This window comes from Taurulus bubalis (genome assembly GCF_910589615.1).
Source record: "Taurulus bubalis genome assembly, chromosome: 8".
In the NCBI taxonomy this organism is placed as follows: domain Eukaryota; kingdom Metazoa; phylum Chordata; class Actinopteri; order Perciformes; family Cottidae; genus Taurulus; species Taurulus bubalis.
In genome coordinates, this window is record NC_136596.1 from 22,302,656 (window position 1) to 22,326,778 (window position 24,123).

At 39.6% G+C, this 24,123-nt stretch overlaps 1 protein-coding gene across 2 annotated transcripts in view; it reads right to left on the reverse strand.

Annotated features, from left to right (window-relative positions):
• Nucleotides 1-2,215: 2,215 nt before the first annotated feature.
• ksr2 (kinase suppressor of ras 2) overlaps nucleotides 2,216-24,123 on the reverse strand; it is a gene marked incomplete at both ends in the record, with an annotated part of 89,901 nt that continues 67,993 nt past the window's right edge. For both annotated transcript variants that reach the window (XM_079222467.1, XM_079222466.1), the window contains 9 exons: nucleotides 2,216-2,362; nucleotides 3,691-3,820; nucleotides 7,214-7,348; nucleotides 8,897-9,030; nucleotides 9,120-9,216; nucleotides 13,255-13,616; nucleotides 14,602-14,650; nucleotides 21,737-21,806; nucleotides 23,720-23,761. In XM_079222467.1, coding sequence (XP_079078593.1) covers nucleotides 2,216-2,362; nucleotides 3,691-3,820; nucleotides 7,214-7,348; nucleotides 8,897-9,030; nucleotides 9,120-9,216; nucleotides 13,255-13,616; nucleotides 14,602-14,650; nucleotides 21,737-21,806; nucleotides 23,720-23,761 — 1,166 coding nt within the window. The remainder of the gene's footprint in view (nucleotides 2,363-3,690; nucleotides 3,821-7,213; nucleotides 7,349-8,896; nucleotides 9,031-9,119; nucleotides 9,217-13,254; nucleotides 13,617-14,601; nucleotides 14,651-21,736; nucleotides 21,807-23,719; nucleotides 23,762-24,123) is intronic.

The window sequence follows — 24,123 nt, forward strand, 5'->3', positions numbered from 1 at the left end:
GCAGTATACAGCTCGAGTGACGCCACGGCTTCAATTCTCGATGATATGACTCTGGTTTTCTATATCTCTAAAACACACGATTAAAATATTTTGTGATATCCAGCATGAAGTAGAAAAAATGGCCCGGGGTGGTCTTCAGCATCCTGATATGTCTTTTCTGATATGTTAAAGGGAAAGTTCAGCCAGATTTAAGTTACTTTTAAGTTACAACAACAAGGAACGTTTTTAAATAAATGTGTCCTCCACAGTCACGTTTTTCAGCAGTGTTATAGTCAAGAGTAGCCTATATGGAGCGCCTTGGTAGCAGATGGTTACAGCACATAATACCCATCTCTTCCACTATTATAAACTTTCCTGTCAAATAAAGGCAAAAATACAACAACATAAAAAGGCTTATTTAATGCAGAGACGAGGTAAAGTCTATTTTTGTTCAAATAATACGAAAAAATGTTAATCCCAGCAATTCATGATACAATTTAAGTTACAGCGTTTCACAACCCATGTGGCATGAAACAGAGTGGTAGTTCAGTAGTTTTTTCTTTAGCATCGTCTCATAACTATCACTTGTTAGTTACATAGTTTTATTAAATCCAGCATCTGTTCGCATCCTAATCCGTCCTTCCTTCTAATTGTCTTTGAATGTAGCCAAGCTGCCTCTAACGTTTACTTTGCATTTAGTCTGACAACACCTTTGTACACCTGGTAATTTCACTAATTAACTAATAAATGTATAGAAATGATCAATTGAAGTAATTTATCAATGGTTGGAAGAGATTGATTTGGAAGAGTTTATACATTTCTACTTCATGGCGTACTGTATTTTTAAAAAGGTCCAAGTACTGTGTTGTTTGAGTATACCGAGAATACTAAGGAAAAAAAGTTTAAAAAAAATTGGGATACAATTTCAAGTTGAGACAAGTGACTACAACACTGCTTTTTTTTAAGCAACTCCAAACAAATTTGAACAAGTTAAACTCTCTTTACTTTGACTTCTCTGAGTTTTTGTGTTGCCTCTTTAAAGATTGTTTGCTTTCCCTTTACGCGCCTAACAGTCACATACTTTTCCAATATGCATCCAAATCACTCCTGTCCTCGGTCCAGGCCCATTAGCAACAGGACATTGATTCATTCATTGATTTAGGTCTAAAAATAAATAAATGTGCATGTCAGTTCATATATCGATTGAAGAAAATAAGTGAAATTACTGAAATATACAGTTGCAAGCTTTAGATTTGTGTCTGTATCTACTGTACTCTGTATCTATTGTTAGCTATTTAAAGAAAATATTCTACATTTGTTTCTGGTAAACGGGGGCTCAGTGACAGCATTTCTGAAGAGTAATTAGTTCTCCAACAGTTGGCGATATACATTTCAAGTGTCAGCGATTTCACAGAACAGCATCAAGTGAGGGAGTCCTGGTCTGACCAGTGGCTTTTTTCCCCCGACCAAAGGTTATTGTTCAAACGTCTCGCTTATGTTCACAGGCAATATTCAAAGCACAGGCTGATCAGAGAACATTCTCCCATCAAAGAACCGTGCCAACACATCCCCACACAAACAGGGACGCTGGCTTCTTCACATTCAAATGGTACCGTGTAAATAAGAGGACATTTTTCTTAAATTGTAAATAAAGCTTTTGTACAGACATCCACACATGAGAGACCATGAGGTAACACTGACAAAATGGTCTACACAGTTGACAGACATAAGGAATGGCAAGACAATGCTATGAAAATATACAATGCGTGATGTACAACAGTAACATTCATTCAAAACAAAAAAGAATAAGACATGAGGGAGAAAAAAAAATCGACACTTGTTCTCGAAAATATGTTTTTTTTAAAGTCCAGAATGATGTGATCAGTCGAAAGTTACAAGCAGGATACATCCAGGAAATAAATCAAATATTATGAAGGGATCGAGTCAATAGTAAAAGACAAAAAAAGAGATAAAGGAAAAATATCCAGTATGGTTTAAATCAAACCAAAGAAAATGAGTCCCGACTGCTATGAGAAGCTGGACAGTCAACGTGTCTGTACACATACATGCCAACATTCCATGAAGATACACACAACACGGGCAGTTTTCATCACTGGGCTGGCTTTTGGATTCAGTGCATTCTTTAAGGAGGTGGGTTATTTATGTAGAGTAATGGCGGCTGTTTATTTTTATTTTTCTAAAGTTGTTGATTGTTTTCTGTTGTTGTGTCCCTAACTCATTTGACATACTCAGCTGACTTCCAGAAGTGCCCTGGGTGGGAAAGGCGACGATTCCGTTTTGGCAACTTTTCCAGTAAATCGACCAGCTTGGAGAAGCTGGGCCGCTCGTCCTGCTTGTACGCCCAGCACAGAAGCAGAATGTCCTGGAAAGGATACATGGGAAAAGGGGGCTTTTAACTTTTGAGTAAATACTGACAGAATAAATGTGCAAACAAGAGTCCATTTAGTTACTTAGCCAAAATATACTCTAACACAGAGTTTCTTAAACTGTGAAGTTGTGCACGCAAAGATACTGCATGAGGTGAAAGGGACAGGTTAATGTTGGTTTTCTGAATGTGTATAGCGAGGTGAAGGCAACCAAGGGCTGATACCATATTGCACTGCCGTTGCAAAGACAGGAAAGGCCAATCCCCCCCTCGCCCCCCCCCCCCCACGGGGGGACAGGTGCAGTTGTCACGATTTCCCTCAATGGGGAGTGACTGACAAACCCCTGGCTTGAACCAACTCTGACCTAACGCTTTGTTAATGTAAGCACACAATTTAATGTCAGTTTTTAATAAACTAAAATCAATTAATGAACAAATATATGTTGTAATTACTACCCCCATTTAATAAACGGCACAGCTTTGTTCAAAACGTCTGGCTTTGTTATATCTATCCATCCATTGTCTTCCGCTCATCCGTGGTCGGGTCGCGGTGGCAGCAGGCCAAGCAGCCTGACCCAGACTTCCTCCTCCCCTGCAACATTTTCTAACTCATTCTGGGCCAGTTGGGAGATGTAATCCCTCCAGTGTGTCCTGGGTCTTCCCCGCGGTCTCCTACTAGTTGGGCGTGCGCGGAAAGGTGCCCACAAGGCATCCTGATTAGATGCCGTCAGCTGACTCCTTTCAACGCGAAGGAGCATCGCCTCAACTCTAAGCTCCCTCCTGATGTCAGAGCTCCTTACCCTATCTCTAAGGCTGAGCCCAGCCGCTTGCGTCCGAGACCTCGTTCTTTCGGTCACGACCCAGAGTTCGTGACCATAGGTGAGGGTTGGAACGTAGACCGGCCAGTAAATTGGGAGCTTCGCCTTCCAGCTCAGCACCGATCCACCTGTCGATCTCCCGCTCCATCTTACCCTCACTCGTGTACAAGACCCTGAGATACTTGAACTCCTTCCCCCATAAGGGGCTAAAAATGTGGCTTACCATCCTTGTAAGTTTTTCAGTTCTAGTGAGCATTCTTCTAAAACTTTCTTGGTTCCTGGGTGTCATCTTAAAAACACTTACAAATACCCGATTGCTTATTGACTTAATCATGCAAATCCATTTCAAAGTAATAATCAACAGTTATAGAATCAGTTTCGATCCCTAGGATTTTTAGTATAGGCTTCAATAAAAGTTTAAACACAAACTGTGCAGCAATGCACTCAAGTTTGAAGAAAAGAGTGACTCATGAATTGTGACAAAGGAACAAGAAAAAAGGCCCTTACCGATATCTCCTTCCCCATGCCAGTTTGGGAGAGGTTGGGCTTCATCCCGCTGCCAATCTGCCATATGATTACCTCTGCTGGTTGACTCTTGTAAGGCCACTCACGTGCGTGTAACTCGTACCAGATGGTGCTGTGAGGAAAGAGGAGTATAGTGGTCGTCAGCGCTTTTGATTGTCTGGTCGAGAGAATGACACCGCAGCTTCAAAACACACGTTTTGAGGGTTTATGTCCCGCCCAGTGCTACAACACTACCAAGGTTTCAGTCGAATAACAAAAAACCATTACACTGTATAGCTGTAGAATACGCTGGATCGTGGTACATGGGAAAACTTGGATCTTTTGGCTGAATCTTGTCGTCAACTTAAAGTTTTGAAGAAGAGTTTGAATCCAGAAGTTAAAGAAACAGCACACTTTTAATTACTGCTCATGCAAAATTAACACACCACCCTCCCTGCTTTTTCCTTTTGCTCCTGCACGTCAAGTTTGAGTAGTATAAAAATAGCTCTTTGCCAGGAGTAGGGGGAGAAAGTGAAGTCTATTTGTCGATGAATATGTAAAATAGTCATGGGGGTCACCTCTAGGTAACACAAGAGCTAACAGAGCAGCTGGACATTGTGGGCCAGCGCTGCACTATTTCTACTTTTTAGAATGATATCGCGTCAGAACCTCCATATGGGGGACCATCTGAAAATGCAATTGTGCTAGGAGTCAACAAAGCAGGATCCACCCCCACACATGTATCAGTAATGTCAGCCGAGGAAGAACAGGAGCCGTGGGGATTTTGAATCAACACTTTGGTTGAGGAAACTAGTATAACACTCGAAAAGCAATGTGCACGTAATAACGAAATGAGTTGGTGAGATGATTGGTGTCAAAATGATTCAAGGCTTGTTACATTTTGGGTGGTTTTGCAAAAAAATAAGAATACTACAGCTGCCTAAATGCAATACACAGAGTTTGTGTTGTGGCCAGCCCAACAATGCATTGCAATACCCCCTCTGGTTGTGTGTTATGGATTAAAAGAATAGTTTGACATTTTGGAAAATACAGTAAATTACTTAATCATCTCCCAGAGAGTTTGATGAGAAGATTGATATTTACTTTCTCATATATGTTGACTGTGAAGCCAAAGCACAGCAGCTTAGCGTGAAGACTGGAATGAAGGGGAAACATCCATCATGTCTTTTTCTAAATATAACATTATACGCCCTAGAGCTTTTCTGAACCTCACTAATTTAAGTGTGTGTGTGTGTGTGTGTATATATGTGTGTGTGTGTGTGTGTGTGTGTGTGTGTGTGTGTATATGTGTGTATGTGTGTGTGTATGTGTGTGCGCAATCTGCACGGTGACAACAGGACTTTAGGGAGTTACTGCTCGAGGACAAGAAATAGTCCAGCACCACCTCCCAATGAACCGCAATTTGTCTTTTTCTAACACTTACAGTCTAGATTAGGTTAATCCAACACGATGTATCATGTTAATTAGTGAACCTTCTGGTTCTGGTGCAAAGGATGTCCGGCTGTTGAAAGCCAATCAAGATGGAGTCACTGAGGAGTTTAGCTGAAATGTAATAAATGCACGGTTTCCAATCATTTGGTAAAATTGAAGTAGTGCATTTAACTACCCTCTCTTTAGTGACTGTAAGACAATTATACTAACTGATCATTAGTTTTCACTTCTAAACAGCGGGGCTCACCTCCTGCGTTAATGTTTTCTCTTGGCTCTACTCTTTCTTGACTAAGAAAAAAATCATGACACCCTACCAATAATATCTCAAAAATAATAAACACTGTTTTGGTTCAATTAATTTTTGCCTTCAATAACTAAAAATGCACTATTAATGTGAACAGTTAATGGAATTATAATATCCACATAGGCGCCAGAGTGCACAAGACAAGTGGAATCAGCACTTTCCCAAACTTTATCACACTTGGCAAAACGATGCGTCCCGTTTGCTGAATATCGAATCCTCCCATGGCGAAGGAATGGCCCACCCTACTCTGCCTCTGATTGGCTGGTCCTCGTTGCCTTAGTTGGCCGGACTGGTTAAGTCAAGGCATGAGCAGTGAGATTGAAAGGTGGCCGTGCGTCCTGTTTGCCAAATAACAAATCCTCTTTTGGCAAAGGCTCATGACCCTGCCTACTCTGCATCTGATTGGCTAACTTGTTAAGCCAATTAGAGGCAGAGAAGGGCGTGTCACGCCTTCCCCAGTAGGGAAACCATATTGCGTCTGTAGTTTTGCTTTCTGTGATAGAATAAAGTAAAGGTGGGAGCTTCTCTAAGATGATACGATGTTGAATCATCAAGGCCATATCCCCTGACCCAGAAAATGTAGACTACCTCCTCCTACATCAAAAAGAAAATTATAAAACATTCCCCCCTGCCACCTTTTCATTTTCGGACATGTAGCTTCCGGCAGTCTGTAAAAACCTTGAGTCTTTCTTTGCAGCCACGACAGATTTTTTTTTCTATTTTTGTTATATTTACATGCATGTTTACATTTGCAATTTGCCATTGTTCTTCTCCTTAGATTCTCTGTTTGAAGGTTGAATTATTCTATTCAAGTCACAAAAAACTGTACTTTTGCCTGCCAAACATAACACCCCATCACCTTCTGTGCAGCTTTCACCTGGCTAACGCTCTACCGCACACCAGATGTTTGGATCCCAAATGTAAAAGCTTCCGTGAGACGAAGTTTTAGCAAAGCTCCATTCGTCCTCTCCTACTCTTTGATCCACTCCTCCTGCGTAATCAATTAGGTGACGTCTCTTGACTCCTCAACATTCACACATTTTCTTTTCCTCTTCCTGCAATTTATGAAATTATGCCATCAGTTTCACATTCAAGAAGGTAAGTCTCTCTTGGTTTTTGATCAACTGAGCCTCCATACCTTCTCTTGCACCCACATGGTGGAACCAATCACGAATCAGTGTGCTCTGTACCTACTCCAATCAGCTTCTCTGGTTTACTGCGGTTTTGCCAATGCTAATTTGAGGACCCTTGACTTCCCACTGCACCCTCATTACCAAAGGTCCATATATAGGATAAGGATATGTGCCAAGTCAGGGGTCCTCACTGTCACTGAGAATATTGGATATTCCCCACAATCGGACATATGGAACCAAGTGGGGTCTTTGTCAAAATCAGATATCATTTAAGCAATTAAGTTTTCAAATTTAAAATCCTTCTTTCATTAAATGGTCAAAAGTTGGATCCCTAAAGTCTGACAATAACAGAAGCAAAATTGTCATTTAGACGTATTATCTACATTTTTGTACAGCAAGCAGTGAGCATCTATAATGAGATCTGAAAGCCTGTTAATGAGAGTTGCCTCTTTACCATGTGACGTGGCGTTTTAGGACGCTGCTCTGGAAAAAGTAAGAAACAATTTATTGAATTCACACATATATAGTTGGGGTTTTAAAACCATCTCTGTCAACAGTGGGAAGGGATTGTCCAACTTCAGGCTCCGGCACTGTCTGGACAAACAAACGGGAGAGAGTCAGGAAAGATGACACCTACCCAAAAGCAAAGACATCTGACTGTTTGGAGAAGGGAAGCTTGTCCTCCTCCGTGTCTGGAGAGAGATGCTGGATTATTTCTGGGGCCAGGTGACACAGCCAGCCGTTGGGGATCCTCAGTTTGTCTTCTCTCCGGCTGCAGAACGAGATAACGTGGAGATGGAGACTCGTCAGGGTTTTATTGATTCGCTGTATCATGCTGCCAAACCACTTTAAAGATGTTACATTGCCACATTTCCATTACAGTACATTGCCATTACAGGTAGCCATTGCAAGATCAGTGGAAGATGAAGCTTTTCAATTATTGTCTCAAAAGAGACCATGAGCACTTTCAGCTTTGCATATTGTTCTAATTTCCACTTTGTTTAACATCCTCTAACTCAGTTGTTTAATACATACACAAATAGAAACATTCAAAAATACTTTTCTTTTTTAAGGGAGCCCTATCTCTTGGGGATGCACATTTGCAAGCTTACTCTGGCACAGATAATAGGCTTCACACTGTCCCTGTCTAAATAAATAAGTATGTTTTTTTTATTCACAAATTATGGTAATTGTTATGCAAAAATATACATGCTTTTGTGGACAAGTGCTTCACTATGTTGAACTACTCTTTTAAATCAAAAGAACGATATAGTGACTGTACAGATTAGAAAATATTGTGTAGGATAGGTTGATAAAGCCATAAAATACATATCACATATTCAAATATCAAAGTAGGCCATGAAATTGTGCATCATTTTAGCTCTCATACCATTTTACCCACACAGCCACAGTCTCTTCTTCACTTCAAACATGGTATAATTTAATAGCATAACTTTCTTTGATTGCAAAACTTCAGCGAATTTCATATCAATGTAAATATGAAAAGTATTGTAACATTTTGAGACTAATTTAGCGACATAATATTTGATCGTTACAAGTGATTCACCATTTTCTTTCTTGGACATTTCTGTACGGTCAACTTTATCAAACCACTGTGGAATCTTTGCTCATACTTGACCTGTCTACTCCTTTTTTCTATTGCTCTGAAAACCTCCCATTAACATTGTTCGTGTCCTTCAGCGGTTAGAAGAGACGTTCTTAAAGATGGACTGAGGACAAACTATTTAAGGTAATCAAACTCAAACAAATATATCAATTCTGGGTCTACATATATCAATTAAACGATCCAATATCTTCTATGCAAGTGAAAATATCGACACATATTTTATATCTTTAAGAAATGAACTAAACGTGCAATTTATATCTTTAAGATAATATAAATGCAATCGATTGCATTATGAATTGCAGGCCCCTGAATTGAATCAAATCAAAAACGCATCATGGTCAGCTTGGTGACATCAGAAAATATTATTATATTTAATCAATATAAAATGGCATCCTGTTGAAACGTGTGATTTAGACCCCTATAAATTATAAGCTCAGACTTAATATTTCATACATAATGATGAACTTGATGAGTTGAGTTGGATGTCATGTGTCATTTTATTACATAAAATACTGAAGGTTTAGGGATTGCTTACTGTTGTTGAAATATGACTACTTCCACTCAATGTTGTGTCCCAGCACCATGTATGGCAATACTGTTATAATAATGTAAATCCTTGTCCAAGGAAAATTCCCTATAAGGCACATGTTGAAAGAAGTGCTCCAAACTCAGATGTGTAAAGAATATAATTACCTGCCAGCCTGCAAGACCCCAGATATGGTGAAGAGTCCAAAGTCGGTGATGACGATTTTGCCATTGTCATAAAACACGTTCTTGGACTTCATGTCTTTGTGTAAAATCCCTTTAGCGTGGAGGTAGCCCATCCCCTGAGGACAAGAAAGAGAGATGTGACTTTTCTGTAAGATGACGTTGCACTGCTGAAGTGTTCTGGGGAATCAGCGGCGGGTTGTTTTACCTTGACCATCTCTTGTGCGATCTGTCTAGTCTTGTTCACATCCAGGACAACCTTGGCATCCCGCACCACCGAATAAAGAGTCCTGCCTTTACACAAGCTGAGAGAGGGGACAAAGAGTCACTTTTGAAACGCATTTTATGTCACTTTTAAAACATTGGACAAAGATTGACGGTCGACCCTGTGATGACGTTCCAACTTTTGCAATTCATTCTTGATGTGTTGTTCGAATAAATAAAGAACGTATTCAGGTACATCAAGGTACATTTGTGTGTTCATATTCTCATCAAAGTGCCCCGGTTTTATAACATCTGACCATCTGTTATGGGAAAGTAAACCATGAGCACCCTTCTCCCACTTAAGTTAGGCTTGGATCATTCTTTTCTGTTTGCCAATGCCTTTTAAAATATTATATTAGGGACTATTCGTTCGTACTCATTTTGATTACTGTGTTATTCTCTTTCATTAAATTGCATCTTTTTTTAATCTAATTTCTTGACACTTTTTTCATTCTAATTAGAAGTGTTTTAGTTCTTATGTGAAACACTTCAATCACCTTGTTGTTGAAAGCGCTATACACATCTTGCTCATGCTGCATTAAAGGTTTGTCAACAGAATAGAAGGAAGGAAAAAATGCCCCATTGTTATTGTATGCATTATTCAAAGTTGATTACCATATGGTAATGCTACTTTTTTTTACATATTAAACCAAATAAGAGGAGACACCCACTGTAACAGGAACTACCACAAAAAAACAGTTTTACATACTTTTCCAGATGTTTATTTATTTGCCCGTGGACTTATTTAGCAAGAGGCAAATTGCAAGAGGCAGTTCCAAAAAAGTAAGTGAATATCACATGTGTGTGCCACTGAGTGACAGCAGCTTGAGACCCTGTTTGTGGATGAAATGCCATCCTTCTGAACTGAAACGTGGGCCCCACTCGGTGCCAGGGCGAGGCGGTTACACGGCGATGCGCGGAGGTGGTGTCATATTTCTGGAGGGATGCTATCACAACAGCGTATTAATAGACAGCTCTACAGCCACACGCCCCCCCCTCCTCCATCCCCCATGTGTCACACCTGAAGCCCTCAACCCCGACTGTGCCACACAGGTCACCAACAAAGCACCTCAAGACAACAGTTCATGCATATTCATTCCCGACGTTGACCTGACAGCAGCTGCATTTTTGGCGTCTCTCGCTCCTCCGGCTCTTTTCAGCACAGACATGTTGCTTTCGCCGTCAGTGTCACTTCCGTTGACACTTTATCTCCACGTTAAGTCTTATGACAACAATTACTGCCATACCAAAGACTAATGGGGATGCGTAGGAGCAATACTCAAGAGGCAGCGGTTCATGGTTCTTAGCTGAGGAGAAGCTAATGAGGCCACCTCGCTGAAAGCTCCCCTATGTGAGTATTTATGCCATATTCATATATAAAAACCCCGCAGTAACGTCACAGATGACCCTGTGTCCTGTTTACCCGGCAAAATCGATCCACAGTCAGTTGTGACAAATGAAACAATCAATATGAATATTTTTTACTAATGCAACCTGAAAACTCTCTTCCTCAAAAAAACGATAAAGCACACTTAATTTTACACAATTCATTTTGCACTTTGGGTGATAAGAGCCAAACACAAGAGCATGAGCATTTGTTAGATAGTGTAATAAGAGAAGCAGAGAACTGGTGGGTAACAAAGCCACCTGCTGCAATGACATTTGATATAATTTTGTGCAATCAGCAGTAAGGATGTTTGAGAAGCGGCCAGCTCGTCTGTCAGCTCCCCTGCACTCGTGACAATTTCAGCTGTCATCAACTGCAATCACGCATCTCAATCAGTCAGTCAATTCCTTATTTAAATATGTACAACCAAAGTGAATGTGATGGAGGTGGAGACAATTCTTCATGTTAATCTTTTTTTCCTGAATCATTTTTACAAACTGTGGGTCCGGCATGGAAATTATCTTTCTTCTCTTTATAGAGAATGAAGGAAAAAACTCTTTGTGTCGAACAAAAAGCAGAAAAGAGAAGAAACAAAAGGGGTAAATTATTTTTCTCCATAAGACATCCTTCTTTGTTCACAGCCTGTGTAGATGACAGGGTGAGAGTGGAAAATATCCAAACAATTTCCTTTTAGAACATTATTAGTTAATTAATTAAACTAGAGTGATTTCCTTGTGATGTTCCTTAGCAAAAACACAGCCCTGTCTCTCTCGTTACAAATGAGAAAACACTTGCTGCAAAAAAAAAATGTGAACACTAATCCGTGAAATAATTAAAGTTGGTCAATGCGAGAGAATTCACTGTAGTCGAGCCAAATGGAGCAGGCGGTGTGGGTGGTCCTAGCAGCCTGTTCCAATCACAACCTCTGAACGCTTCATTGTCAGCCTCCATCTAAAATGAGTCCCATGGGACGAGGACCGAAGCTCAGAATGCAAAGCAAAATACAGATTTGTGAGGTGAAATGATAACTTTCAGTGACGAACAAATGAACTCTACCTAGGAGGAAATGTTTTCTCATTGTTTATATTGTAAAAGTCTTAATTAAAAATGTTGTATACGTTTCAATTATTTGGATGAATGGATACTTTTCTTCTTGGTGCTGACAACACACAAAACAAATTTGCAGCGTTGGGCTTTTTCCACACGTATGTATGTGCATATCATATCATAGAGCTGTAGATTGCTTTATCTTCAGCTGTATCCAATTTTAATAGTTTTAAATATGGTAATTGTTTTATCGGGTTGCAGTATTTAATACTGGGGGCATGCTCTGTTTGTACGCACTTTTTATATGTATATGAATGTAATGTAAAATCCAATTATTCAAACAATATTCATATATTACAATAAATCTTGTCTGTATTTTTGCCTATTTCGCTGGACAGATTCCACATAATGTTTTTCCTCTGGAGACATTTATCAATATTCCTGCATTATGCATATATGCTTGTGTTGAAATTCAATAAATTTACTGAATCTCTAAATGCTTTTCATAATTGTACTTGGTATGGTTATATTTGCTTGTATTAATATGATACTAATGTATACAATTTTTTTTATATATATATTAAAAATATATATGTATAAAACTAAAACTGCATCCTAATTCCATAATACATATGTAAGTAGGCTTTGAGTATGTCATTTGTTCATACTTGAAAAGTGGAATAGTATATACTCAAAAAGATCTGTATGCATACTAAAATGTGCCAGATCTTTTTGAGTGTGTTGTTCCTGGACACCATTGTCAGTGCAATTAACAAGGGAAATGGAGTTGCTTAGAATAAAAACCATTGCAAATGGAGCTGAGACATTAGACCTGTAACTAAGAAATACGACAACACAGAACATTTTAATTACAACACCTGTAGAGTGCACAAGACAACCCCAACAATGATATCAGATTGTAAGCGATTAAAACGTCGCTGCAATCTGCCTTTACTGACAGATCTTTAGCATTGTGCTACAGTGCACAGTCTATCAGTTGCAGTTTGATGACTCCAGAGCAAAAATCTCTGCAAACACATTAACCTTGCCATCTCTACTTTAATCAGGAACAAGTGAGGATTATAGATCGAAGGACCCCAGACGTTTCCACCGTCTGGGGTCCTTCCCCAGATAAACGGTTTGTCATCGGTCGTTTGAAAGCTCTGAGCAGAGGAGAGACAGGTGAGGCAGCGATAAAGTTGTCGGCACCCGGTTACAAACCGGCTCGGCAGTGAAACGACACGCTAGTGTGTTGACGGATTCCGTGTTTTAGCCTGGTGGGCTCTGATTAAATTGGCATGTAGTTACCACACCAGTCATACTTTTTGTTTTAATGAAAACTCAGCCCGTGGGGTTCTTCACCACTGCTTTGGAAAAAGGAAATAACTGGAGTAACAGATTTTAAATTGATTTTTAAACACATGCTGTGTGGTGGATCTAATGGATTCAAAAGAAAAAATGTGGTATTCAAAATAAGTAACTGATGTATATCTTTTTTGTTGTTGTTATCCTGTAGGGCTATTTTGTTGGGTCGTACTCTTCAGTAACTTGCAAACGGGATAAGATTGCGGGTCGTGATCCCGTCTGAAACTCGTTTTTGATGAGATATTTTTGACATATCTCCCTGTCGCATCTTTATCCTTACCTGGTGATGATCGCCAGGTGTGGTGGGCTCATGCAGGCCCCCATAAACAGCACCACATTCTCGTGGCGAGTGTTGCGGTAGGCCATCACCTCACGTTTGAAGGCCTTGAGCTGGTCCTCGTTGTCGCGCTCGATGTCGATCAAACGGATGGCCACCTCACCGTGCCAGCGTCCGTGGAAAACTTTGCCAAAGCGCCCCTTGCCGATCATCTCCCCGATCTCCAGCTGCTCAAACGGGATGTCCCACTCTTGCAGGAAGATGCTGGTCTGGCTCACCTTGCGGGGAAAGTTTCGAGCCGACAGGAGCGACAGGTTCATCTCCTCGAACTCGTCGCCGGAGTCCTCGTCGTTGCCCTCCTCGTTCTGGGAAATGCAAAATCGAAACTGTTTGAGGGTAGCTGTGGGCCTGCATTTCACAGGTTTGCAGATTTGAAAGTATGGAGATTAAGATGCCCTTATCCAACACGAAGAGGTGGTGTTAAAATATTCTCACAAGATGTCAAATGCTTTTATTCTGACAATCATCATTCAGCAGCTGGAGGACTACAATCTGCTGAAACCTCCCCCAAAGTAAGTAGGAGTTTCAGTGAAAAGAAACATATATAGTTGTGTCTCTGCTGGATGCAATGCCTTAAGGTGTTATTTTTGTGCATTGCCACATTCTTCATTAATTATATTTAAATTCTAACCCTAACATTACATGGCGGTTTAGTCAATAGAAAAGACATGCCTTCATTTTCTTTCCAAGGTATATTTCTGTACTTAGTGCTGTTTAAATCCTAAATAGGCTCTGACATTTATATATAACAACATACTCTACATATACCTTTATGTGGCCTCTATATAAAATTATGTTTATCAAATTGTGTGCCTTTGAAATACTGATGGCTGTTTAGGTCATTACCAATAAATAAAAAAATAGATTTGCGAAATGTGAAAACAGCCAGGGGGAAAAACTGACTTATTTATTCTGATTTGATTTGAAATATAATGCACTGCAGGAGTGAAAATTACCTATTCAACAATGCCTGCTGGAATATTATTCAAGGCAATCTGCATCATATTTTCTCAAGATGTATCATTGTTACAGCGACGACGTCAAGTTGCATCTTTTTCTTCTTGCTGCTTTTGACACAAAACGTACCTGGAGGCTCCTCAGATAGCTGAGCCAAATTATGTTAACGAGAGAACCCTGCGCGACGAGTGATGGCGACGAATGTCATTTGTCTTCATTTTGAATTCTCAAGTAATTTCACACCGCTATTTCAAGAGGTAAAACAACGTAATGACAAAAATGTACATTCAAAAGCATCACAAAGGGTCACACGTCATCAAAAGAAGGACTCACATCAGATGTAGGCTCAACTTCGATTTGAAGTAAAGGGCTGCCCTCGATCCTAAAAGCAAGAAGAACAGATGTTGAAACAACGTAAATAAAGTAGGACACTTTTCAATGATACCAGTTGTTATTTTTACGTATTATTTTGCTCCATTGATCAGGTGTATAAATGTTTTTTAGTTTTTTAATGCCCCTATAAAATATGGGTGATAAACATCTGATATCTAGTGATATCTGGACAATGTTGCAGTCTGGATTGACGCCCACAACAAAATATTTATTTAGCATACCTATGACATTAAATATTCATGCTACTTCCACTTAGAGCAGATATGCTAAGAGGAAAGGGAGATGAACTGGATATAAAACATGACATAACACTCATGTCACCCCCTGCATGGACTCACTAAAGTTTAAAGAGCATTTAGAGCCTATGTGTATTGTAATGTATAAATATTGCTTCTTTAGTGTAACTATCTTTATTCATTTTGTGATGGTTATATTGTGTATTTTATTATTGTTCAATTCCTGAACATAACTGTCTAACTATATAGCTGAATAGTGGTGTCGTGATTATAACACATTTTATTTGTGTAGGCATGTTTGCCACCCTTAAAGGGTATACTATGGAATAATCCAACGATATAGCAATGCACTCCTGAAACAGGGTCGGATTCACAAGAGACAGTAAAAAATAAAATGAAATGACAAATAAAAATTCATGTAGCTGAACAAGAGATATCATATTTTTTTTGTATTACTCACATTTGTCTTGCTTGTGAAAACCAACCACCTACATTAAAAACAATGCAACACGACCACCTACATTTGGCTCAGAGATTCAGGTGTGTACAGCGAGCAGTAGTTAGCCTCAAGCCACTACTCTCCAGTGGAGAGGATGAGTGGGCTACAGAGGTCAGACTTTGGGCAGTTATTGTTACATGTGCAGCAGTATTCTCAAGAGACATATGAACAGACTTTGGTGAGTAAAATCAAGAGTTCCCCTTCCATTCATACAGCAGTTACCGCTGGTAAACACTGTTAACTCTGTCCGCAATGTTTTCGTCGTTTGTATTGTTAGCGCCGTTAGCTGCTAGCTGCAGCTCAGCCTTCCTCCATTTTGAGCCGAGTTTAGGTACACGCTCTTAATTCTTAATAGCAACTTCATTTTTTTCAGCATTCTCGTGCTCAATGACTTCACTGCATCTTGTAAATATTGTCACACTTTTGGATGAATTGTGTATATATTCTGATGTAATTGGTAATAGAGCTTGATATGTGCAATCCGGTGAATCAAGTCTACATTATGCACCTTCATGGAGCATCACTGGATTGGACTAGCTGTTTCTGGTTTCTTGTCAATGTACCAATATTAGGATGACGTTACACCATGTTGTTGCGTTATTGCAGATTTAAAAAGGATTTCATCAAGTCTAACAGCATGCATTTAAGTATAAGTCCAATGTAAATGTATGTAAATACCATCTGTGACGTTGCAGTACCTTCTATTTCTATATTAACGAATTGCGCAACTGTAAGACACCTGAAACCCTGAATCTGTAAACATTATACTAATGCAGAATCCCTTTGTTCTCAGCAAGGTTCTTTATTGACGCTATTATCTTGACTATCAGATGAGCCATTTCCACTGCGATAAGCAAACTGTTTTTACACTTAGATTGGTTATATTCCAAAAATCATTCCAAACACGGCTGTGTGTTTTGTTCCTAAAAAAAAAAAAAAAACTCAATATCTTTATATCCAGATTGAACTGGTAATAGTTACTGAATCGCAGGCTTTTATTCTGTGGATCATCTGGTCCAGAGGTGGCAAAAAAAACACTCACTTTGACAGATATATGAATAAAAAGTGAAGAAGGGGCACTCCTTATTACTGACTGTATTTTCTGACCCTAATTCTTAATTACAAACTTTCAAGTGCATTTGCGCCCTTAGCCCCTATTAATTTCTGACCCCGGCGTGTACACGGCCGCCAACACCATGGGTGCCAAGGACACGACACAAATTAACCCACTTTACCCTCCTTCTCCTCTGGCCACATAACTGCCGTTGTAACATCAGTGTGTAACCTCTCACAACCTTTCTCTGGTATATTAACAGTTTGCCAAGACTACAGGTGAGGCAGCGTATAAAATAATGTGATTCCTGTGGCGCCAAGGGCCATTACCAGCGGTTCGATCTCTGCTCTAATGAGGGGTACCCGCCAGGTTTTGCGGTCTGAGACCGGCCCTCATTAACCCTGGGATGAGGCCATTAAGGCCTCAGAAACATGCCAGCTTCCACTGTGAGAGCATACAAAGATGTGGGAAAGGAGGGACAATAGCTTTAATTAAATCAGAGAAATATGAGTTTTATAACCGGGCTAATGTATTCACATTCGCCAAAAGGCAGCTAGAATACGAGAGACTGTGAGAGTGAGAAATGGTGAAAATGTCCATCTAGAGTTATAGTAATGAGCAGAAACTGAAAGACACGAGGGTTCAAGATGTCTGTTTATACATAATTTTCATTTCTTCATGATTGAAAATGTCTTCTTCTAAATGTGACTATCTTCATGTAGATTACACTGGGCATGTTTCTTGTGAAGCCAAGGTAAATACTGGGACTATTTTATTGTCTGATCCTAGTGGGGACATTTATGTTTCATTCACCTCCGTGCAAGGTTAGCTTTCAGAATGAGCTACTGGAAAGGACCGCAGTTCTTGAACCAGACGCTTTTAAATATCTTGCTACAAAACATCTCCTTATTTACTGGTATGAAAAGGTCCTCTTTCATATGACTTGTCATAATAAACTGCAAGAAAGCGCTAAAATATATATGTTTTATAGGATGAAGATATATTTCTGGAACTATTTTTGCTCTTACAACCACCATCTCAAACAAAAATGTTAGAGGAAAAAAAACAAGCTATCCCAGTTCATCCCTGACAAGTGAATATTTGTCCACTAAAAAACATTATCCACCAGGGACTTTAAGTAGATTTCAGCCTGGCATACATCTGCAAACAAAATCTGTGTTCCCCAGAAAATCAATGACCAGAAAGGCAAATGCTGTTTTGCAATAAGTGAACCAGATCCAGTCTCTTTCCAGCCAACGCCATTTTCATTCCCTCGCTCTTTACCTTTCTGACGCAGCGCTAAACAAATAGAGAAACACAGCATTGCTATTTGACACGTTATGAAAAACTACCGTTGTCAGTGTTTGTGCACACACATTCTGACATACATACCAACCAACTGTAAAACTACCATCTGTTCATCTCCACGCACGACTTGAGAACTATAACTTCGCAAAGGTGCACCATATTTTTTCAGAGCAGATTGGGGCATTTTTGGGAGGGGGGCTTAAAAAGACAGGTGCTAAAAACAGAGCAATACAGAAATATTTAGACAGACAGTATGATACAAATATATATATATATATATATATACTTTTTTTTTTTACATTTAAGCATGTAAACCTTTTCTAGTAGAAACCCAAAACACACGTATGAAGCTGAAAATGAGAATGTCCCACAATGTCCCCTTTAACGGGTATTTAGTCTACTGCTGAACTGACTGTAAAAAATGATTGAATCATTCTGATAAAGGTTGAACCATGATTATGTTAGCAAACAACTAAATTACATCCAAGGTTTTAGCTGTTAAAGCCACATGGGAGTTGTAATTGTTGAAGGCTTGAAACAAATAATTGCTTCATGATGAGCGACACAGTGTCAACTTGCCTGTATACCAATCTGGCTTGGAGGGTTTGGCAAATAATATCCTGTGGCCCTTGACCATTTTTTTTGTCCACCCAATGAAATAGAAAACGTGTTCTATCTAACTTTATAAATTACTCGTATAGCTCTTGATTATATCCCAATCAAATTTACCTTATTGTCTTCCCTGGAGATTAACTGCCGGCTGCCTGTTGAGGCCTTCATCATCTATTTAAAAAAGCTGAATTCCTACATGCACTTGTTGCAAATAAAAGTAACGCACACCAAAAGTTGTGATTAGGTGCTGGTCACTGAAATTGTCACATATTCAAGCTCCATTTCTTTTCAGTGGTGACATTCAGGCATTGGTTTGTTAGACCACACTCCATTCACACGTCTGAGGATGAATAGACAATCATGGTCCACCATAAGCGGTGAGAAACATGAATCAATTCAATTCAGTTTATTTTATATAGCCCAACATCACAAATACAAGTTTGCCTCGGAGGGCTTTACAATCTGTACACATAACATCCCTGTCCCGGGACCTCACATCGGATCAGGAAAAACTCCCCCAATCAAGAGGCCTTCAGTGAGCTACAGCCAAACCATGTATTTCAATCAAACTACTTAAAACAAAATGACAAGATGTCTACTATGGCTCCTATGGCTGCTATGGCTCCTATGTTTAAAAAAATCTATTTGTGTGGTTTTATATATGTGAACATTTAAAGATACACAAATATCTAGATTTCTAATAGATCCCTGACTGTTAAAAATAAGTCCCCTTTTCGACTCAAAATTAGTTTGACAACAACATAAAGGAAATTAAAAACAATTTTCAAAAAAAGAAAATATAAGAAAGCTGTCCATTATGATGCTGCCACTTAATACAAGATCTAGGTTTGATCTCTTAAAAATAAAACCTACAGTCAAATCAAATGAGTAATGAAAGGGTGCAGAATAGAGAGAATAGTAAGAAAATATTGGCATACTTTAATCTGGTAGTCAACTACATGCATTGCCTGAATATAAAAAGTGAACGTAGTCACCATGACATGACCACTGGTTTGTGGAAGACTCAAGTTCGGCATTTCTGCCGTTGCCGTCATTGGCTTTTTGCAACCAGAAGTGACATGAGAGGGTGGAGCGAAGTACAACCGAACGCTGCACAAGACACTTTTAACCGTCCAAACAAGTTACAATTAACTTTCATGAACTGAGAACACACTGTGAAAGGGTTAAAGTTGTAAGAGGACAACCAGGTTGGTGGACCTGTCCCCAAGGTAGCCAAGCCCTAAAGTAAAACCTGCTTAATCATCTGTTTTATTCTAAATGGGACCATCATTTACAATGTAAATTTACTCTTGTTTTTCTTGTTGAGGTCTTAAATCAAGTAAGAAGTAGGGTCATTTTATCATAGACGTCTATACAATCAAACTTTTTGCAACCAGAGTTGCAACCTGCAGCCCATTAGAAAGAATGCAACTTCTGCACTGAGGTTGCCGCCTGATATAACGGTGTCTTCAAAAGTAAAAACCCTCATGGTCTCTAAAAGAGGTAACAACCTGAGAAATCTCCTGGTACTCTCATATGTGAGGTATCCTCAATCAGAACCAGCTCAAGCTCCTTCAGCACCTATTCCTGAGGGCCACTGTGGTTGCTCCTGTCAGTGTAGATATACTTAGAAATGTAAAAGTTGGTAAAGAGATCTCTTTGGAATAGAAATGTATAGTGTTTGTCACATGAAGTCGGTTATTTATCTCATCCCTTAGCCTTGTGGGAAGTCATTGATTGAAAGATGGAAAACTTGTATTGCAGAACATAGACGTACTATTAGATGTATAAACATGAATAATCCTGTAGCAGCGCAATTTGTTGTCCTCTTGGAGATGCATAAGGATTGAAAAGGTATCACCCCACCCCAAAGACCAAGTCATTTTGATGTATCTATTTAATTTATTCATTTTTTCCCTCACTCCAAAGGTTAAGCCCCAGCCATTTTTCTCAGAAATTCTGAACGGCTTGCATACCCATACTAAATACAGAATATCTCCTCAACCACACGGGCTATTTGAATAATTTCAAAAGGTATAATATACAGAAAACAGGTTCATATGGCAGTCTATGTGTTACTGGTTTATTGGTTGATGATAGAACACAGGAAAGAAAAAGAAAAAAAACTTCCAGAATGCATTTTCTCTTTTTAATTTTGCACATCATCGCACTATGTCTTAACAGTCTCTCTGCAAAGTTTGACTTTGATTAAGTGAAGTTAAATATTTGTAGTAATTCATTTAGTGCCCATTCGGTGAACCGTAGGTTTAGGTCAACTGAAAGCAAAAGTGCCCTAACTTTCTTCCTGGACCTTGAACGCCTCTGGTTCCACAACAGAGGGGCTCTGCACAAGCAGATGCACCAATACATACCAAGCAAGTATCGTTTCTTCCATAAGTAAGTCATATTTCAGTTTCAATGTGGGTGATGTGGGTGAATCGAGTCATATTTATGGTTTATGTTAATATTTATGGTTGAATTGTGTTATAAACATGTAAAATGTCATGATCTTGTTCATGCATGTTGCTCTCGACATAAAACACTTCCTGTTTATTCAAACACAAACGGAGCCCACTGTGATGTATGCATCACATTATTTAGTGTCCTCTATTTTCCTCTGGTTCCCATTTTTTCCAGATGTTTTGATTCTTTATGTCAAAGCTGGCAGTTTCTTCGGGAATGTGTCATGAAGATGTCAAATGCATAAATTAAAAAAAAAATCCAAATACATCACTAACCAGAACAGACTCATGCCCTTTCCCATAATTAAAAAACTCAAACCATCAGCTGTCCTCTGTCTAGGACCTTTTCAAGACCATGTTGATATTTACAAAATACAATTAATAGCAATGTTTGTTATTGATTAATCAATAGAAATCCACGAGTATGGTCCATATTTCATCAGAATTGACCATCTGCCTATAGATGGAGGTTATCTTGACCGGTTTCTTTTGATAGATTGAGATCCTGATCTAATTAACATTTGGGTCGAAAGGCATCTCGTCACTCCTCCTCCTCTTCCGGTTGTTTTCCCGTGACCACTGGCTTCCTCAAAGAGCAAGTGAAAATCCAGTTGGCATCCCAAGTGTAGCGTGAACTGAAGGCCATGCTAACATTAGTCTCTGAGTATTCGTCATGTCGGCTCTCGCATTGAAATTGTCGCCCAAATATCTGCGCTCCAATAAGTTTGACTTGGCCTCTGACCAGCGGCCACAGAGAGAAGGAGAAGAGAGAGGACATGAGACAGCAAGCAGATGAGAGGACGATAACTGAGAGGGCCTGATGATGATCAGAAGTACCTTCTTAATGTCTTTGAAGGGAGACGTATGGTTTAATTGAATTACTTCTGTAATAGAATCGACTCACCCTGGTTCAGACAGGACAGGGTGCAGGATGACCTGCGGTGCTCGGCTTGGAGGAGCCTCTGGAGCAACATCTGGGGATGTTAGAGTCACAAAACATCAAACCCACAAGTGGAAAACAAAGTTGCATTCAATAGCAAATCATTTCTAAGATTGTTAGTATTGATTTTCCATGTTTTAGACAGGAAGTAGATGATTTCGGCCAGAGGAAGAAGAAATGTATCTCCGTCTTGAACTGGATTTATAGTTGTGCATCAAGGGGCTAGAAGTGGATACATCTCAAACTTTTGCACAGAATGTATTTCACTCGCAGAATTTATTTTTTCTTTACACTTTTCTTTTTGAACAATCACTTTAACACATTCGTTGATAAGTATTTGTTGGCATGATCAAATCAGCAACACCTTCTCTTATTTTGCTGGCTTGACAGCAGCAAAGGAAAGTATTTCATTATCAAACATTAGTCAGTAGAGAGTGTGTTGGAAATGCAACACTTAAATCAAATTGACCATATCATAATATAATGTGCGTTAAATGTTATTCATTACTAAACTGTAAGATGTTTTTAAATACTAAACCCAGCATGTGTTTAATGTGTTTTCTATGCTTGTTGTTGTAACACAGTATGGAAAATGTTACCTGCACTGGGAACACCTCACAATCTCCTATCCATATTAAGTGTATTTCTTGACATAATTTGTATGGAAATATCAATCAATGTAGAAAACGCCCACACAGTGGAATGGTGGTATCGAGAGACGTGTTGATACACAGCAAGGAATATAACTTTGCTGCGCCATCACAGAACGTGCCTTTTAATTCATTTTGAAGGATGCACAGCATTAACTGCATGTCATGTCATTGAAAAAAAAAAACAGAAAGCTGCTGAATGCTCATTGCTATGTTTTGGAAGCACTCCTGTTCAACGTAAGATGAGGGAGGTTAGCTGTTGTTTGGTATCTACCTCTGAAAGACATCAGAGGATTCGTTGCCACGCTTGTCGCCTGTGTTGGCACACTGACAATTTGTGACACTGAGTGGAAGACACAAAAAAAAAAAAAAAAATCCCCTTTGTGTCACGGTGCATTAGTAGCTGGCACCGTCGCCCCACAGCGAGAAGGACGTGGTTCTGTTTTCTGTGTGGTGCCTCCACAAATGTTTGCATGGATTTACTCCAAAGACCAGCAAGCCAGGAGGATTGGAGGCTCTAAATTGGACAACGGTGGGAATCTGTGCCAGTCGGTTCGACTGTGATTCCAGCGCATGGTGTTCCTACTTTCTACCAGAAATGTACGCTGGGATACGCTCAAGCCACTTGTGACATCTCTAAAATGAGCACATATGTAAAGACCATGAATGAATACATTTTAAAACATACTGTAATTGCCCACGAGAGGCTTATGTAAATGTGTTTTTATTTTTTATTTTCCAGACAAGAGCCAGCATTTACAGTAAATTAATGACGTGAAGATGACATTGGCTCCTCTTACAGCAAAACGGTTTTAGATTGATGAGACTAACGGTAAGTGGCAGTGTTTGACCATGTTGCTGGGCAGCTCATGGAGGGAGCTGATGTCATTCAGCTGGTAAAACAGACAACAGTATGTGTGCCTGCAATGATCAGAAGCCGGGTACTGCTGTGCATTGTATATTCATGCACAAAAACCCGTCTCCCCAGATGTCAATTACACCTCATTCTTGTCCTCGCACCACTCTGGGTTGTCTCGGCCTTAAAAACCTGCCAAATGAGCAAAGACCGTGTGGTACCAGTGTGGGCAAAAGCAAAGAGTCAGGGCATTGACAAATCATTAGGAGGCCCAAATGAGACAAGCAGCGAGTGGGTGGAGGGCCGACAGTCTTAAAGCAGGCCAAGGTGAGGAGGTGGCAATCATCAACAACATCAAAAGAGCCCTTCTCCTCCACACTTTTCTTGGGCTGGTTGTAATGCATTATGGGTAGTGGTAATGATCAATTATAAAGTACTTACCAGGGAAGATGAACTGCTGTTTGTATTTGAAATAACTGGAGGCTGGAGGAGAGAAACAAAAAGGAGAGCTGGAGTTTGATCCGAAGTCGCGTTCTGAGGACAATCGTACGCTCAGTATCTATCCTCAAATTAGTTACTGTACTGATTTTGGTGCACGTTTTTGTTTTTTTAACTCATTTAAAGTTCACAAAAAGGTATTTCTCAAGTGTGAATTTATGTTGATTAACCATTCAAACTCTTGGCTTTTCCACTCTCTTTTCTTTCCCTCTATTTGTTGGCTTTTCGTAGAGTCACAACAGGAAGTAGGTGGGCATGCCCCCATGCAAGTGCAGCATTGTATTGTTGTGTTGGGCTCCTCGGAAAGATCAATTAGCGTAGTAGACAATACAGGTGATTACAGTCAA